This window comes from Aedes albopictus, chromosome 3 (assembly GCF_035046485.1).
Source record: "Aedes albopictus strain Foshan chromosome 3, AalbF5, whole genome shotgun sequence".
Classification (NCBI taxonomy): Eukaryota; Metazoa; Arthropoda; class Insecta; order Diptera; family Culicidae; genus Aedes; species Aedes albopictus.
The window spans coordinates 268,101,995-268,120,899 of NC_085138.1; the positions used below are offsets into that span (position 1 = coordinate 268,101,995).

Here is an 18,905-nt window from a genome sequence, read left to right on the forward strand (position 1 = left end):
ATCTTCTCGTTCCGTGTGTATTCCACATTTTTTTGCAAGTAATTTCGGGCATGTTGGCGGGGACAGACAGTTCTTCACAGACGGTTCGAAAACTGACAATTCGACTGGTTTCGGTGTCTACAACGAATTTTATAGCGCCATCTTCATGCTTCAAAAGCCATGTTCGGTATACATTGCTGAGCTAGCGGCTATATACTACACCTTAGAGTACATTCGCACTTTTCCAGCTGAGCACTACTTCATTTTTAACGACAGTCTCTGGAGGCTGTTCGGTCAATGAAACCGATGAAGCACTCAGCGTACTTCCTGAAAGGAATACGCCAAGTCTTGAGTGCTTTGTCCAAACGCTCATACATCATCACCATAGCTTGGATGCTTCACATTGCTCAATTACGGGTAATGAGAAAGCGGACTGTCTGGCTAAGGTGGGCGCTAACGAAGGCGTTATTTACGAACGTCAAATCGCCTTTGACGATTTTTTTTTGCGTTGGCCCGTCAGGAGACCTTGATAAGATGGCAGCAGTGTTGTTTCTATGTTTATTGTTCAGCTACACTGTTAAAACGGTTTGCTCATTCTATGCCATAAAAACAAGTATGAAAATCGTGCTTTACCTCTCTCTTATGGTAAGTGCGATAAGTCTGATGACCTTGCTTGCAGTTAGGGTACCTAATAGTAAGCTTAGCTGAACGATTTAAGTTTGATAAACTTATAGACTGAGTAATGTAAAAAATCATAATCATATTCGACAACGACTATGGGGTAACTTGCAACAGTTGAAGTTAATAAAACTTTCTAAAATTTATTTTCGTTTCACAATATTTCGGATAGAAATAATCGAAATGAATCATTTATTAATTACGTGACGTGTTTATTTCCAAATGTCAACTCAATTTTACCATTTTTTCGCACGTGACTTTCAAACATTGTTAAAGACTTCCATATTATGAAACTTCATTCATGTTTCACCTTGATGAAAGTTTAATTCAGTTAATGAACGTTCTAAAACAATCACCAACGTCCATTCTGAACCTAGATGGAGTAAACTATTTCAATAGAATGCCCAAATTGACAGCTTTAAACTTTGTAAATAGATGAATGGGTATTTCAATCATGTTATTTTAGCCAAACACCACTACATACTGAAAATTACCTAAAGATGACTGACTCACTTTACCTTTCCAACAAATTACATTAAACATTGTTGAAATTTTGTAACTAGTGACTCAGATCCATAAATATTTTATATTGAGGGACGTAAGACCTACTGTAAAACGATATACTCTCGCTTATAATAAATACCAACCCTATAATGAAAAATCATATTTCAATTGGTTAGTGTACATCTTTTCAAAGCTTATTTCATGCGTTACATCAAAAACTTTTAATATAATTAAGAACTGGAGTGTTAGTGCAGTTTAATAGTAGCTAACTTAGCTGCTAACCTCCTGTTTAGGTGGCAACGTATTTTGGTAAATGAAGTTCTGCATAGTATTCTACTCGTGGTAATTAGTGTACACGATGCTTTACATTATGTTTGAAATGTTTAGATTTTCAATGATATTGCTTCAAAGTCAAAAAGTGTTGCAAGTTACCCCATTGACGGTACTCTCATGTCAAACACGATGTTATTTATGATTCCTATGAAACAAAGCCGAAACTTAACGATATTCGGAGTTACAGTGCAACTCAACTGACAAGATGGAACTTGCGTATGCTTTTATTGCAACTCTTTTAGACCAAAACAAAGAAAAACAAATTTTGGATGATGTTGCAGGTGCTGCTTGGGTAGATAGATAAGGATTAAAAAAACAATAAAATTTAAAAAAGTGTCTTGTATGAAATATAGTGAAAAATCATATCCCAAAAAAAGATAAAAACATACATCTCTAATTTATTGAAATGTTACGCCAAATTTCCTGCGTTTTCTGATAGAAATATAATATCAGGGTACCGTTTTGGTCCCGGGACCATGAAAACATTAAACAACTAATATATTTGCATTTTTTTTTGTACAAATCACAATTTGACGCTTTGAACGATTTTTTTTTCTGTAAACTTAAATATAATTGCTTTTAAACAAAACAAGGTTTGAAATCGGTCGACTGGTTCGAAAGTTATGATTTTTTGAAAAAAAAATAGTTTGGAAAAATCTTGATTTTATGGACCACTCTAAGGGCTGTTCGGACTCGTTGGAAGATGACCATCAATGCACATTGGGCAAAATCAAGCCCAAAGTTGGAAAAAATTAATAACTTTCTTAATACAAGATCCTATGTGACCATCGATGGCTTATTCGAAAGCAAATTTTCCCAAGAATTGGTTGGTGGATGATTCATGTACGGGCAACTACCCTGAAGCGATTTAAAGAGCCCGTTTTACCCCAGTTCCCCCTAGAATTTGAGAATGTCTGCTATTTTACGGCATTTGTTATGATTTTTTTGCTGGGATATCATCGCCCCTACTCCATTGAGTAACGTTACATAGAAATAGTTATTAAAATGTTGGAATTTTAGGGTATTGTGGGGTCAATTAAGCAATGGTATACAGTCGACTCTCCACATGTCGATATTCTACATCTCGGTATCTCTCCCTATCTCGATGGATTGATCGGTCCCTTCAATCTGCATACATTTTACCTCTCTATATGTCGATATCTCCTTATCTCGATATCTCCTCATCTCGATGCGATCTGATTCGTTTTTGTTCTAGATTTGCTCTCCATATGTCGATATGCCCATATTAGCAGGTTACTTGATCTCGTTTCGTAGGTGCAAAACATTCTGGGAACGCAAAGTGACATCTGTTTGTTGACGGTTTTTCCCAGTTACGCAGGGTTTTTCAATCTAGTGTGCATTACAGATTGATTCTTCACTTCGATCTCTCCTTATCTCGATGGTCCCTTCAATATCGAGATGTAGAGAGTCGACTGTATTTTCGAGGTAAAAATTCATTTTTTATTTTTATTAATGATTTTTTACGTGACAATAACTAAATAAATGATCGAATACACATGGATTATTTCTGAAGAAACCATTTTTGGAGAGTTTGATCCCAAAGTATTGCTAATATTTGAGTTTTCATGCATACAAATATGAGTATTTCTCATCCTAATACCACCGATTCCAAACTTTTCCAAACGATGAGCCATTGCTTATGGTTCTGTCACATTCGCCCGAAAACCATTCGCCCGAATTCCAAATGCCCGAATGACAAACGCCCGAATGTAACAAACGCCCGAAAGTCATCCGCCCGAATAGACCATTCGCCCGAAAAGACCATTCGCCCGAAATACCATTCGCCCGAAAATACCATTCATCCGAAAGACCACTCGCCCGAAAACCATAATAATCATAATAATACTTTTCTGAAATCAATTAAGGCGTCGTCCACGCATATTGCTTTCTTTGAACACAGTCTGATATAAGACTTATACTGCTATAAACATTTTCAGCAATATAGCTGTGGAAACATTTATTGGAATTGTCCCTTCTTTTGTTAATAGGCTTTTTTTCTAGTTCTATCTTCAAGGAAATTAAATTCAATTTGATGTCATTTTTACCAGAAATTCTCCCTTCTTTCAATCGTGGGCTGTTCTTTTAAGTTTTTATTTTATGGGGAACCTTGACGTTTTATTTTTCACAACTTCTGGATTCAAAACATGGATTCAAAAGAACAGCTTATTCAAATAAGAATGCTGCATTCTCGCCATTTTGATGCTTTTTTCTGCATCCGTTAGCTCACACGTTTTAATTTTTATGAACTATTGTTCGTTTTAACGAAACGTAGTTATTCCGAGTAGATCAGTTGTGAACACTATTAACTTAAAAGTGCTGACTACTCTGCGCTGAACTTTTGCGTTATCCTCTTGATCAACCATGCTATAACAATTATTGACCTATTATGTAATATTTTCACAAGAAATTAGGCCTTCTTCAAAACATAGGCTGTTCTTCCAAACTAAGCTAATACGATTATTATTGGCACTAATCCAGCTGTTCTTGCGATTGGTCGGATACTAAGTACACCATGCGTCTGTCCTTAAACTTTCATCATGACAAACCAGAAAAAAACTTGTTCAAAGAAATTGCATGGAATTGGCGGATGACTTTCGGGCGAATGGTCTTTCGGGCGAATGGTCATTCGGGTGAATGGTCTTTTCGGGCGAATGATCTTTTCGGGCGAATGGTCTATTCGGGCGATTGGAATTCGGGCGTTTGTCATTCGGGCGTTTGTGATTCGGGCGAATGGTTTTCGGGCGAATGTGACAGAATCATTGCTTATATACTCCAAAAACATCCTAAATGCTGTTTGTGCATAGCCTCATAGACGGGAGGTGGCGGCAGCATATAGTTTCAGAGTTTAGTTTACCCAAACTCCCCTATGAACTTATTTTTATATTGTTTTTCAATTAAAACAATTCTAACTTGAAATTTCTATGCATGATGTAAGTTAATATTGATGAAGATCCAACCAGTAATATTTCTGCATCTTATGGAATTTGGAAATTTAGGGTACAATGGAGTTAAATTAAAAAAAAATAACCCAAAAGCTTGGATGACCATATAAGTTGACAAATAACTTGCTTGAAAGATCATACCTACACGAATTCTGATGATGCACAGGTAGAACAAAACCATGCTGAGGGTGATGGGTTCAATTCTTGGTCAATCCGGGAATTTTGCGATTTTATTGTGGGAAATTCCCTTGACATAATGCAAAATGAACGATAGCATTTCCTCAAAATTGCTGTGTGTATCAACATACTGGCTTGATTTTTCGGTACAGGGATAGTACTAACCGTGTCTCCCTGTGTACATTTTTTTGTGGTTTTTATCTCTGTGTATTTTAACTAAAGCTAATTCTACACTTACCCTGTGTACACAATTTTCCCTGTGTACAAATTTTAATGTGGATTGGTTAAAAATTGACTAAATTATGGCAAAAATCAACCCGAGCAAAAGAAGAATTGGGTATATGCAATGTAGGGTGCAAGCCCTTTGGACAGGGTGTCCGATTTTGCCCACTTTCTGCTATAACTCATTCAGTTTGATACAAATCAAGTAAGTTTTTGTACACAGTGCATACTGTAAACTATCTAGCCGAATACAAAAAATAAGTCAATATAAACGTCTTAAGGAATTTATATCTAACCTGAAGAGTTTTGTCATTAGTTCAATTGAACCTGATTAATTACCAAGACACATTCTACCGTGACCTTACAACGTTTTGACGCCTTTTTTATCAGAGTTTTCACTATAACTCGTGAATTCGACCGTAAACCCTCAAATATTTTTGCATATTCGGATTCCTTGTAAAATTTCCATTAGGATCTGTTGAACAGCTCGTTTTCATCGATAAAGTATGTTAAAAATGGGAATGAGTAGCGTGACGTTACAACGTTCTAACGTCACGCTACTAATGCACACGGCAGTATGTCTCTATAAAAACGATGAAACTGTACTACCGCCACAAACGGGAAGATTCTGCTTTAATGAACGCAACGCCAGATGAGGGTGACTCCGATTATGATCAGATGTACTCAGGAAATCTAGTATCGAGTAATAGTAAATGACATACATACATGGCTAAGCGGAATAAGACTGTCAAATTATTAGAATATAGCAAAACAAATTAATTTCCTATTTGATATTTAAGCTGATGCTGTTTCGTTTACAAAAAATATAACGAATGCATTTTGGAGATTTTTTTACTACAGTGTGTTACTACAACCCCCATAAAGTCTATCAGCAAGCAGCAGTTTGGATATTCTGTTCATCATAAAATGCTTGGAATGGTGAATAATGGAAGTGTGCGACATGGATTATTAATATTATTTCACTAATTGATTCTAAATTTGCTCATCTTTAATATCAACATTACGAGAAATAAGCAGCAGCATATTTTGCTCCATTATCCCCCAAACATCGCATTTTCAACATCTTTTATGTATACTTATTGAAATCAGATTGTTGTAATCTGAGTGACATATTATATTCACTGCAATGGAACAACTTGACTAAACTTTAAGGGAAATTGGGGTGAAACAGGCTTTACACCCCACCGAAAAGCTGTCGTAAGCGTAAGCTTCGTAAAATCATTCGTTTGGAAATTATCTATCAAACAAGCTATTGGTCAAGTTATCTGGTCATCCAAGCTTTTGGGTTGTTTTTTTTTATCTAACCCCATTGTACTCTTAATTTCCAAATTTCATAAGATGCAGAAATATTACTGGTTGGCTCTTCATCAATATTAACTCACATCATGCATAGAAATTTCAAGTTAAAAGATTTGCAAAGGAATGCTGTGTAAAAATAACAAGAGGTTGAAACCACTAAATTGCGAAATTGCTTCAGAGAGACTTACCCAAGTAACCACAAGCATTATAACATTGCACGAATTAGACTGAATATCAACCTTTGCAATGCGAAATGCAGTAATTCCACACTTGTCATGCAATAATCCTTTAGATTGGCATTATCAATGTGATGATGCATTGAATTTTTCTTTACATTCGGGTTTATTAAAAGGTGATATAAGATAATTCAATAATTCAACACTGCAAACACTGAATAAATGCAATGTACAAACTAGCAAAGTTTGCTCTAACAATACAATTATAAAAGCTTGACTCTAATGGTAAACAAATGAAATCAAGAAGATTGAACAACTTTACGGTCAACTCTAACGGTCTTCAACATTTCTGGTTCGACTCCCGACCAACTTAATCCCCATTTGAGCCACCGATCGACGACAGCAAAACCTATTTAAAGATGAACTTTTCTCTTTTTTGTAGGCTGCTATCACATGCCAATAATGATGGAAATCACAATTAGCATATGAGCAGTGTGCGAAGGGTGTTTTAATCGAGGTTTTAATTTTCTTATGTTGATTAAATATCTTCTCAAATGCATTAATGAAATATCTGTTGTTATCACTGCAGCAAAAACGATCCAAGGCACCAGCGCAATGGCACTCATCTAGCGGTCTTCATCACTTCTGGTTCGACTCCCGACCCGGCGATAAAAAAATAATAGTTAAAACATTCACGTGTTTTAATAAAAAGGGCATCAGTACCGTCGATAACGAAACGGTGCTAAAAATAGATTTTTGTTTTGGTTTTTCGTGTTGCACGTATCAAGCATGTCAAATGCAAATGTACAGCACATGCATTTATATTACTTTTTGCAATTTCTCTTCGTAATAGGCTGTTTTACCTCACACAAATCTGACAGTAAAAGGCCTACTTTCCCACATCAAATTAACAGTGCTGTAATGGTTCATTACGCAACGCAAATCAGTGCTGTAATGAACCATTACAGCACTGTTAATTTGATGTGGGAAAGTAGGCCTTTTCCTGTCAGATTTGTGTGAGGTAAAACAGCCTATTACGAAGAGAAATTGCAAAAAGTAATATAAATGCATGTGCTGTACATTTGCATTTGACATGCTTGATACGTGCAACACGAAAAACCAAAACAAAAATCTATTTTTAGCACCGTTTCGTTATCGACGGTACTGATGCCCTTTTTATTAAAACACGTGAATGTTTTAACTATTATTTTTTTATCGCCGGGTCGGGAGTCGAACCAGAAGTGATGAAGACCGCTAGATGAGTGCCATTGCGCTGGTGCCTTGGACCGTTTTTGCTGCAGTGATAACAACAGATATTTCATTAATGCATTTGAGAAGATATTTAATCAACATAAGAAAATTAAAACCTCGATTAAAACACCCTTCGCACACTGCTCATATGCTAATTGTGATTTCCATCATTATTGGCATGTGATAGCAGCCTACAAAAAAGAGAAAAGTTCATCTTTAAATAGGTTTTGCTGTCGTCGATCGGTGGCTCAAATGGGGATTAAGTTGGTCGGGAGTCGAACCAGAAATGTTGAAGACCGTTAGAGTTGACCGTAAAGTTGTTCAATCTTCTTGATTTCATTTGTTTACCATTAGAGTCAAGCTTTTATAATTGTATTGTTAGAGCAAACTTTGCTAGTTTGTACATTGCATTTATTCAGTGTTTGCAGTGTTGAATTATTGAATTATCTTATATCACCTTTTAATAAACCCGAATGTAAAGAAAAATTCAATGCATCATCACATTGATAATGCCAATCTAAAGGATTATTGCATGACAAGTGTGGAATTACTACATTTCGCATTGCAAAGGTTGATATTCAGTCTAATTCGTGCAATGTTATAATGCTTGTGGTTACTTGGGTAAGTCTCTCTGAAGCAATTTCGCAATTTAGTGGTTTCAACCTCTTGTTATTTTTACACAGCATTCCTTTGCAAATCTTTTAACTTGAAATTTCTATGCATGATGTGAGTTAATATTGATGAAGAGCCAACCAGTAATATTTCTGCATCTTATGAAATTTGGAAATTAAGAGTACAATGGGGTTAGATAAAAAAAAAACAACCCAAAAGCTTGGATGACCAGATAACTTGACCAATAGCTTGTTTGATAGATAATTTCCAAACGAATGATTTTACGAAGCTTACGCTTACGACAGCTTTTCGGTGGGGTGTAAAGCCTGTTTCACCCCAATTTCCCTTAAAGTTTAGTCAAGTTGTTCCATTGCAGTGAATATAATATGTCACTCAGATTACAACAATCTGATTTCAATAAGTATACATAAAAGATGTTGAAAATGCGATGTTTGGGGGATAATGGAGCAAAATATGCTGCTGCTTATTTCTCGTAATGTTGATATTAAAGATGAGCAAATTTAGAATCAATTAGTGAAATAATATTAATAATCCATGTCGCACACTTCCATTATTCACCATTCCAAGCATTTTATGATGAACAGAATATCCAAACTGCTGCTTGCTGATAGACTTTATGGGGGTTGTAGTAACACACTGTAGTAAAAAAATCTCCAAAATGCATTCGTTATATTTTTTGTAAACGAAACAGCATCAGCTTAAATATCAAATAGGAAATTAATTTGTTTTGCTATATTCTAATAATTTGACAGTCTTATTCCGCTTAGCCATGTATGTATGTCATTTACTATTACTCGATACTAGATTTCCTGAGTACATCTGATCATAATCGGAGTCACCCTCATCTGGCGTTGCGTTCATTAAAGCAGAATCTTCCCGTTTGTGGCGGTAGTACAGTTTCATCGTTTTTATAGAGACATACTGCCGTGTGCATTAGTAGCGTGACGTTAGAACGTTGTAACGTCACGCTACTCATTCCCATTTTTAACATACTTTATCGATGAAAACGAGCTGTTCAACAGATCCTAATGGAAATTTTACAAGGAATCCGAATATGCAAAAATATTTGAGGGTTTACGGTCGAATTCACGAGTTATAGTGAAAACTCTGATAAAAAAGGCGTCAAAACGTTGTAAGGTCACGGTAGAATGTGTCTTGGTAATTAATCAGGTTCAATTGAACTAATGACAAAACTCTTCAGGTTAGATATAAATTCCTTAAGACGTTTATATTGACTTATTTTTTGTATTCGGCTAGATAGTTTACAGTATGCACTGTGTACAAAAACTTACTTGATTTGTATCAAACTGAATGAGTTATAGCAGAAAGTGGGCAAAATCGGACACCCTGTCCAAAGGGCTTGCACCCTACATTGCATATACCCAATTCTTCTTTTGCTCGGGTTGATTTTTGCCATAATTTAGTCAATTTTTAACCAATCCACATTAAAATTTGTACACAGGGAAAATTGTGTACACAGGGTAAGTGTAGAATTAGCTTTAGTTAAAATACACAGAGATAAAAACCACAAAAAAATGTACACAGGGAGACACGGTTAGTACTATCCCTGTACCGAAAAATCAAGCCAGTATGTTGATACACACAGCAATTTTGAGGAAATGCTATCGTTCATTTTGCATTATGTCAAGGGAATTTCCCACAATAAAATCGCAAAATTCCCGGATTGACCAAGAATTGAACCCATCACCCTCAGCATGGTTTTGTTCTACCTGTGCATCATCAGAATTCGTGTAGGTATGATCTTTCAAGCAAGTTATTTGTCAACTTATATGGTCATCCAAGCTTTTGGGTTATTTTTTTTTAATTTAACTCCATTGTACCCTAAATTTCCAAATTCCATAAGATGCAGAAATATTACTGGTTGGATCTTCATCAATATTAACTTACATCATGCATAGAAATTTCAAGTTAGAATTGTTTTAATTGAAAAACAATATAAAAATAAGTTCATAGGGGAGTTTGGGTAAACTAAACTCTGAAACTATATGCTGCCGCCACCTCCCGTCTATGAGGCTATGCACAAACAGCATTTAGGATGTTTTTGGAGTATATAAGCAATGATTCTGTCACATTCGCCCGAAAACCATTCGCCCGAATCACAAACGCCCGAATGACAAACGCCCGAATTCCAATCGCCCGAATAGACCATTCGCCCGAAAAGATCATTCGCCCGAAAAGACCATTCACCCGAATGACCATTCGCCCGAAAGACCATTCGCCCGAAAGTCATCCGCCAATTCCATGCAATTTCTTTGAACAAGTTTTTTTCTGGTTTGTCATGATGAAAGTTTAAGGACAGACGCATGGTGTACTTAGTATCCGACCAATCGCAAGAACAGCTGGATTAGTGCCAATAATAATCGTATTAGCTTAGTTTGGAAGAACAGCCTATGTTTTGAAGAAGGCCTAATTTCTTGTGAAAATATTACATAATAGGTCAATAATTGTTATAGCATGGTTGATCAAGAGGATAACGCAAAAGTTCAGCGCAGAGTAGTCAGCACTTTTAAGTTAATAGTGTTCACAACTGATCTACTCGGAATAACTACGTTTCGTTAAAACGAACAATAGTTCATAAAAATTAAAACGTGTGAGCTAACGGATGCAGAAAAAAGCATCAAAATGGCGAGAATGCAGCATTCTTATTTGAATAAGCTGTTCTTTTGAATCCATGTTTTGAATCCAGAAGTTGTGAAAAATAAAACGTCAAGGTTCCCCATAAAATAAAAACTTAAAAGAACAGCCCACGATTGAAAGAAGGGAGAATTTCTGGTAAAAATGACATCAAATTGAATTTAATTTCCTTGAAGATAGAACTAGAAAAAAAGCCTATTAACAAAAGAAGGGACAATTCCAATAAATGTTTCCACAGCTATATTGCTGAAAATGTTTATAGCAGTATAAGTCTTATATCAGACTGTGTTCAAAGAAAGCAATATGCGTGGACGACGCCTTAATTGATTTCAGAAAAGTATTATTATGATTATTATGGTTTTCGGGCGAGTGGTCTTTCGGATGAATGGTATTTTCGGGCGAATGGTATTTCGGGCGAATGGTCTTTTCGGGCGAATGGTCTATTCGGGCGGATGACTTTCGGGCGTTTGTTACATTCGGGCGTTTGTCATTCGGGCATTTGGAATTCGGGCGAATGGTTTTCGGGCGAATGTGACAGAACCATAAGCAATGGCTCATCGTTTGGAAAAGTTTGGAATCGGTGGTATTAGGATGAGAAATACTCATATTTGTATGCATGAAAACTCAAATATTAGCAATACTTTGGGATCAAACTCTCCAAAAATGGTTTCTTCAGAAATAATCCATGTGTATTCGATCATTTATTTAGTTATTGTCACGTAAAAAATCATTAATAAAAATAAAAAATGAATTTTTACCTCGAAAATACAGTCGACTCTCTACATCTCGATATTGAAGGGACCATCGAGATAAGGAGAGATCGAAGTGAAGAATCAATCTGTAATGCACACTAGATTGAAAAACCCTGCGTAACTGGGAAAAACCGTCAACAAACAGATGTCACTTTGCGTTCCCAGAATGTTTTGCACCTACGAAACGAGATCAAGTAACCTGCTAATATGGGCATATCGACATATGGAGAGCAAATCTAGAACAAAAACGAATCAGATCGCATCGAGATGAGGAGATATCGAGATAAGGAGATATCGACATATAGAGAGGTAAAATGTATGCAGATTGAAGGGACCGATCAATCCATCGAGATAGGGAGAGATACCGAGATGTAGAATATCGACATGTGGAGAGTCGACTGTATACCATTGCTTAATTGACCCCACAATACCCTAAAATTCCAACATTTTAATAACTATTTCTATGTAACGTTACTCAATGGAGTAGGGGCGATGATATCCCAGCAAAAAAATCATAACAAATGCCGTAAAATAGCAGACATTCTCAAATTCTAGGGGGAACTGGGGTAAAACGGGCTCTTTAAATCGCTTCAGGGTAGTTGCCCGTACATGAATCATCCACCAACCAATTCTTGGGAAAATTTGCTTTCGAATAAGCCATCGATGGTCACATAGGATCTTGTATTAAGAAAGTTATTAATTTTTTCCAACTTTGGGCTTGATTTTGCCCAATGTGCATTGATGGTCATCTTCCAACGAGTCCGAACAGCCCTTAGAGTGGTCCATAAAATCAAGATTTTTCCAAACTATTTTTTTTTTCAAAAAATCATAACTTTCGAACCAGTCGACCGATTTCAAACCTTGTTTTGTTTAAAAGCAATTATATTTAAGTTTACAGAAAAAAAATCGTTCAAAGCGTCAAATTGTGATTTGTACAAAAAAAAATGCAAATATATTAGTTGTTTAATGTTTTCATGGTCCCGGGACCAAAACGGTACCCTGATATTATATTTCTATCAGAAAACGCAGGAAATTTGGCGTAACATTTCAATAAATTAGAGATGTATGTTTTTATCTTTTTTTGGGATATGATTTTTCACTATATTTCATACAAGACACTTTTTTAAATTTTATTGTTTTTTTTAATCCTTATCTATCTACCCAAGCAGCACCTGCAACATTATCCAAAATTTGTTTTTCTTTGTTTTGGTCTAAAAGAGTTGCAATAAAAGCATACGCAAGTTCCATCTTGTCAGTTGAGTTGCACTGTAACTCCGAATATCGTTAAGTTTCGGCTTTGTTTCATAGGAATCATAAATAACATCGTGTTTGACATGAGAGTACCGTCAATGGGGTAACTTGCAACACTTTTTGACTTTGAAGCAATATCATTGAAAATCTAAACATTTCAAACATAATGTAAAGCATCGTGTACACTAATTACCACGAGTAGAATACTATGCAGAACTTCATTTACCAAAATACGTTGCCACCTAAACAGGAGGTGTGAAATACATGCTTGTTGCAAGTTACCCCATCTGTGGGGTAACTTGCAACACATGACATGAAGCTAAGTTAGCTACTATTAAACTGCACTAACACTCCAGTTCTTAATTATATTAAAAGTTTTTGATGTAACGCATGAAATAAGCTTTGAAAAGATGTACACTAACCAATTGAAATATGATTTTTCATTATAGGGTTGGTATTTATTATAAGCGAGAGTATATCGTTTTACAGTAGGTCTTACGTCCCTCAATATAAAATATTTATGGATCTGAGTCACTAGTTACAAAATTTCAACAATGTTTAATGTAATTTGTTGGAAAGGTAAAGTGAGTCAGTCATCTTTAGGTAATTTTCAGTATGTAGTGGTGTTTGGCTAAAATAACATGATTGAAATACCCATTCATCTATTTACAAAGTTTAAAGCTGTCAATTTGGGCATTCTATTGAAATAGTTTACTCCATCTAGGTTCAGAATGGACGTTGGTGATTGTTTTAGAACGTTCATTAACTGAATTAAACTTTCATCAAGGTGAAACATGAATGAAGTTTCATAATATGGAAGTCTTTAACAATGTTTGAAAGTCACGTGCGAAAAAATGGTAAAATTGAGTTGACATTTGGAAATAAACACGTCACGTAATTAATAAATGATTCATTTCGATTATTTCTATCCGAAATATTGTGAAACGAAAATAAATTTTAGAAAGTTTTATTAACTTCAACTGTTGCAAGTTACCCCATAGTCGTTGTCGAATATGATTATGATTTTTTACATTACTCAGTCTATAAGTTTATCAAACTTAAATCGTTCAGCTAAGCTTACTATTAGGTACCCTAACTGCAAGCAAGGTCATCAGACTTATCGCACTTACCATAAGAGAGAGGTAAAGCACGATTTTCATACTTGTTTTTATGGCATAGAATGAGCAAACCGTTTTAACAGTGTAGCTGAACAATAAACATAGAAACAACACTGCTGCCATCTTATCAAGGTCTCCTGACGGGCCAACGCAAAAAAAAATCGTCAAAGGCGATTTGACGTTCGTAAATAACGCCTTCGTTAGCGCCCACCTTAGCCAGACAGTCCGCTTTCTCATTACCCGTAATTGAGCAATGTGAAGCATCCAAGCTATGGTGATGATGTATGAGCGTTTGGACAAAGCACTCAAGACTTGGCGTATTCCTTTCAGGAAGTACGCTGAGTGCTTCATCGGTTTCATTGACCGAACAGCCTCCAGAGACTGTCGTTAAAAATGAAGTAGTGCTCAGCTGGAAAAGTGCGAATGTACTCTAAGGTGTAGTATATAGCCGCTAGCTCAGCAATGTATACCGAACATGGCTTTTGAAGCATGAAGATGGCGCTATAAAATTCGTTGTAGACACCGAAACCAGTCGAATTGTCAGTTTTCGAACCGTCTGTGAAGAACTGTCTGTCCCCGCCAACATGCCCGAAATTACTTGCAAAAAAATGTGGAATACACACGGAACGAGAAGATTCTGGTATTCCGGTGATCTAATCCTTCATCCTCTCCTCTCCTCTTCTTGGCGTAACGTCCTCACTGGGACTAAGCCTGCTTCTCAGCTTAGTGTTCTATGAGCACTTCCACAGTTATTAACTGAGAGCTTCCTCTGCCAATGACCATTTTGCATGTGTATATCGTGTGGCAGGCACGAAGATACTCTATGCCCAAGGAAGTCCAGGAAATTTCCTTTACGAAAAGATCCTGGACTGACCGGGAATCGAACCCGTCACCCTCAGCATGGTCATGCTGAATACCCGTGCGTTTACCGCCTCGGCTATATGGGCCCTAATCCTTCATGGACAGATCAAAATCCACAGAGCAACTGTCGAAGTTTGATAAGTTGTCACGATTGGTGTTAACCGGAAATGGGCTTACCTCCAGCGTCATGTACCAGTAGTACACAGTCATAGAACGAGTTTAAGGGTTCTGTACGAGCAGCTTTTCGAAATTTTCTATGACCATCGGATGAGGAACCGGAACGATAACTCCGCAAAGCGGTCTGTCAGAGGCTGTACACCAACGAGTACCTCTCAACTTATAGTGTGAGTTGAGTTCATGCAAACTAACGCGATCCGAAGGCAACGGTAGTGAACCCGTTGAAGCTTCAGCAAGTGTGTTTCCGCCGCACAGAATGGTTGTTTGGTACAGCCTAATCAGATCTTCCAGATGCGCTCCCCACCATGTTCGGGTAATAGTTCGCATAAAGTTGATTCGCTTTTGGCATTTCTGTATCAGATACACAAGGTGCTTCCCCCAGGTGCATTTGGAGTCGAACCAGACGCCGAGATATTGAGAAGACATGCTATGAGAGATTGTCTTACTCATCAGATAGAGCGGAATTTTTCCGGTTTGTGTTTTTTTTAGAAAAGACAACCATCTCAGTTTTCTCCGGAGCGAATTCGATACCCAGCTTGAGAGCCCAAGTAGACAAATTGTCCAAAGTATCCTGTAGTGGTTCTTGTAGATCAACTGCTATTGATCCCATTACTGAAACATCACAGTTATTCGCAAGCTGTCTTAACGTGCAATTTTCCATGAGACAATCATCTATGTCTGTGACATAAAAATTGTAAAGAAGGGGGCTTCGACATGAACTCTGGGAGAGACCCATGTAGCTAATTCGTGAATCTGTCAAGTCGCCATGAGCAAAACTCATCTGCTTCTCAAACAGCAAATTATACAAAAAGTTGTTCAAAATTGGTGATAGGCCACTTCCGTGTAGTTTGTCGGAAAGAACATCGACACAAACGGAATCAAAAGCTCCCTTAATATCCAAAAACACTGAACCCATTTGCTGCTTTTGAGCAAAGGCAAGCTGAATTGCTGAAGCAAGCAACGCAAGACTGTCGTTCGTTCTTTTACCGCTGCGGAAACCAAATCTGTATCGGAGGCGTTTCTAAAACTCTTTTAACGCAGCGGATTTCTTGCGATAGATTTGTGTACACTGTATTAAAATATGACTCTAAATTTTCAAAAAATCATATCTCAAAAACTGAAAAAAAACAGCTTTATTTTTTTATGTGTTACGCAAAATTTGGTCACGAGACCATGAAAACGTGGAAAACGAATATGTTTGCATACTGTTTGCTTAAACACACAGTTTAGCTCCTTTGACGTATTTTTTCTGAAAAAAAGTTTCAGCCTTCAGATAGTCTGATGGTGCTTAACATTTTACATATAAAGGAATGACATCTATTATTATATTTTAACTTTTTGGTCCAAGTTACCAAGCGTATAACTTTTTTCAGAAGCGTCGGATCACTTTTCGTTCTTCACAATTATTTGTAACATGCAAAAATGTGTACTGATAACACTAGTTGACAACATTGTTGTACTCGGTTAGTTGAGAGCATTTTCAGTGTAGAATCATGCCCTGAGTATGACAACGTAAAGGAAAAAAGTACAGTAGAGCAAAATTTGTTTCGACTTGCAAAGCTGATGATTTGACATCGTCCCCTAGAGCACTACGTGAGCTATTACAAATTGACAGCTGCAGTACTTTTTCTTCAGCGCCCACATGCATTTTATTCTACTGTATCGAAATGGTTTCTGTTGTACTGTTGTAATTGTTCTACTCTGTTCATGGTAGAATGATAAGCGCGATGATGTTGATGTGTGGCTTTTATTCCTTTTCCTGTCCGTTTGAGGGTCCATTGAAAGCTGCAGTTCGCCGATATCCAATTATCCGGGTCGGTTAGAGATATGAGCTCAGAAGAAGGTCACTGTCAGCTGCTCTCGAGTAGAAGAGGAGCTGACAAAAAAAAAATGCAAAAGCCAGGGCTGGAATCGAACCCATGACCATCCGCTTAACGAGTGAGCATGTGACCAACGCACCACGGGCCCCGGCGCTGAAAGCTTTTGGTGTGTATGATTCCACATTTTTTCTTTCAAATAAATTACTTTCACTTAGAGGACGTATTTTTTGTTTTAATAAATAATTTTCAAATTAATCACACTCAAAACGTACCCAAACGTACAAAGCATATCACAGCACAGAACCCCCACTTAGACCAGTCCGGCCTTGGTGTTGTAGAAGCACTCGGTCATCTTGAAGGCGGTATCGCAAGCGTTGGCTCCCTTCTGGTTGCACTTCTTCAGAGTAGCTTCCACCTTGGCCTTATCGTGATCGACCGACAGTTTGTCGATGACGGTCTTTTCCTGGATCTCACCCTTCTCGTTCATGAAGCCGGCCTTCTCCAGCACACACTTGGAGAAGCACTTGGTCTTGTCATCGGCTCCAGCGAACTCACCCTTCTTCAACTTGACTGGGGTGTCCGGGGCGACTCCAGTGGATTTGACACATTCAGCGGCGTAAGCTTCGGCCTTCTTTTGTTGATCGATGGTCAAGGCCTGTGGGAGACACGTGTGTTAAGTAGAGCAGTTGTTTTATTTTCAAGAAAGTGATCTTACCCAAGCTCCAGCGGCCAAAGCAACAACAGCGATAGCAACGAAGAACTTCATTTTAAGTCTGTGAGGTACTTAAGTTTTTGCTAGAACACCAGATGCTGTGAATGCTGCACACTGAATGATATCTTCCAGCCACTCAGCATGGGTTTATATAAGAACAATCTTCCAGCTTCTGCGTTCTAGATATCCTTCTAATTGCTCATTTCGCTCACTCACAGATTCAAGGAATGTTAGTTTTTCTACTCCTCTCCACTTAAACAGTATCTAATTGTCTAAACAGACAGACATCGATTTCCTGGTGATCTTGATTGTTCCAGAGAAAATTGAACTGCTACCTGTTACGTCGTGACAAAATGTCAATAATTATTCTGCCAAGTCGACGACGAACGCGCGGAAATGGCAGCATCACCCACCCGAGGAAAACATGTCAGGAACTGCAGCAAACCGCAAGGTGACCGTGAACTTGAAACCTATTACAAGTTGCATAGACAATCGTCGCGAAGTGTATTAAACTTTGTCTCGGCCCCCGGTCAGCTACTCATTAGTCGCGGTTAACCACAGTTTAGCCATTCGGGGCCCGATTGCAGGTTCGTCGCATGAACGCGGCCGGGTTAGAAATAATAAATCATGCATGCAGTTTTCGCGAGATACGAACTAGCCTCCTCGGTGCCGCCGTGGGCAATTCTGTAGGGTGCGTGATAAGCGCCACTGGCTACGAATGATTTCCATGCAGCAGATGCAGTTCAACCCTAGATGCGATAGTATCAGGTAATTCGTTAAGCGGTTCTAACTGATTCAACACAGCAAAAATTAATTAATTTTAAATGACATGTAAAACATGATAGCTGTAAAATTAAACGACTTGAAACCAAAATTTAATTTAAATTTGAGTAGAAATACATGCACATAGTAAGAGCATGGAAAAAGATTCAAAGTTACATCGAAATACAAAGTATTTTACTACGCATTGATTTTTCAATTGAATAAACTGTAAATTCCAATCGGCATGTCAACTACCGCGTCAGTTAGTTGAGACAAGTATGGCCGTCGCGCTGGATCGTGTGCCTTTGCTGAATTGTTTCTCGAGGATATTTATTCCTGTACCACACGTCGGATAGTTTAACTCGTACCAGCGAGTGTATAAAAGATCACCAATGTATCTGCAGGTAAGAGCTGTATTCATATTCGACTGTGATACCGAAAAGTATGATCCAGAATGATGCTTTCTCCCAGATACCACGATTATCCATCACGTCCAGCAAGCAGCAGAACGCGCCTGAGATGGTACACGTTAGTTTGCTGCGTTCTGCGCTTTATCAACCA

General features: G+C 37.5%; 1 protein-coding gene across 1 annotated transcript; it reads right to left on the reverse strand.

Moving 5' to 3' along the window:
• Positions 1-17,081: 17,081 nt before the first annotated feature.
• LOC109416738 (general odorant-binding protein 56d) lies at positions 17,082-17,912 on the reverse strand. Its single transcript, XM_019690788.3, has 2 exons — positions 17,586-17,912; positions 17,082-17,525 (listed from the first exon to the last, which is right to left on the reverse strand). Exons 1-2 carry the CDS (start codon positions 17,634-17,636, stop codon positions 17,181-17,183), a joined length of 396 nt encoding a protein of 131 aa, XP_019546333.1. The 5' UTR covers positions 17,637-17,912; the 3' UTR covers positions 17,082-17,180.
• Between the last annotated feature and the right edge of the window lie 993 nt (positions 17,913-18,905).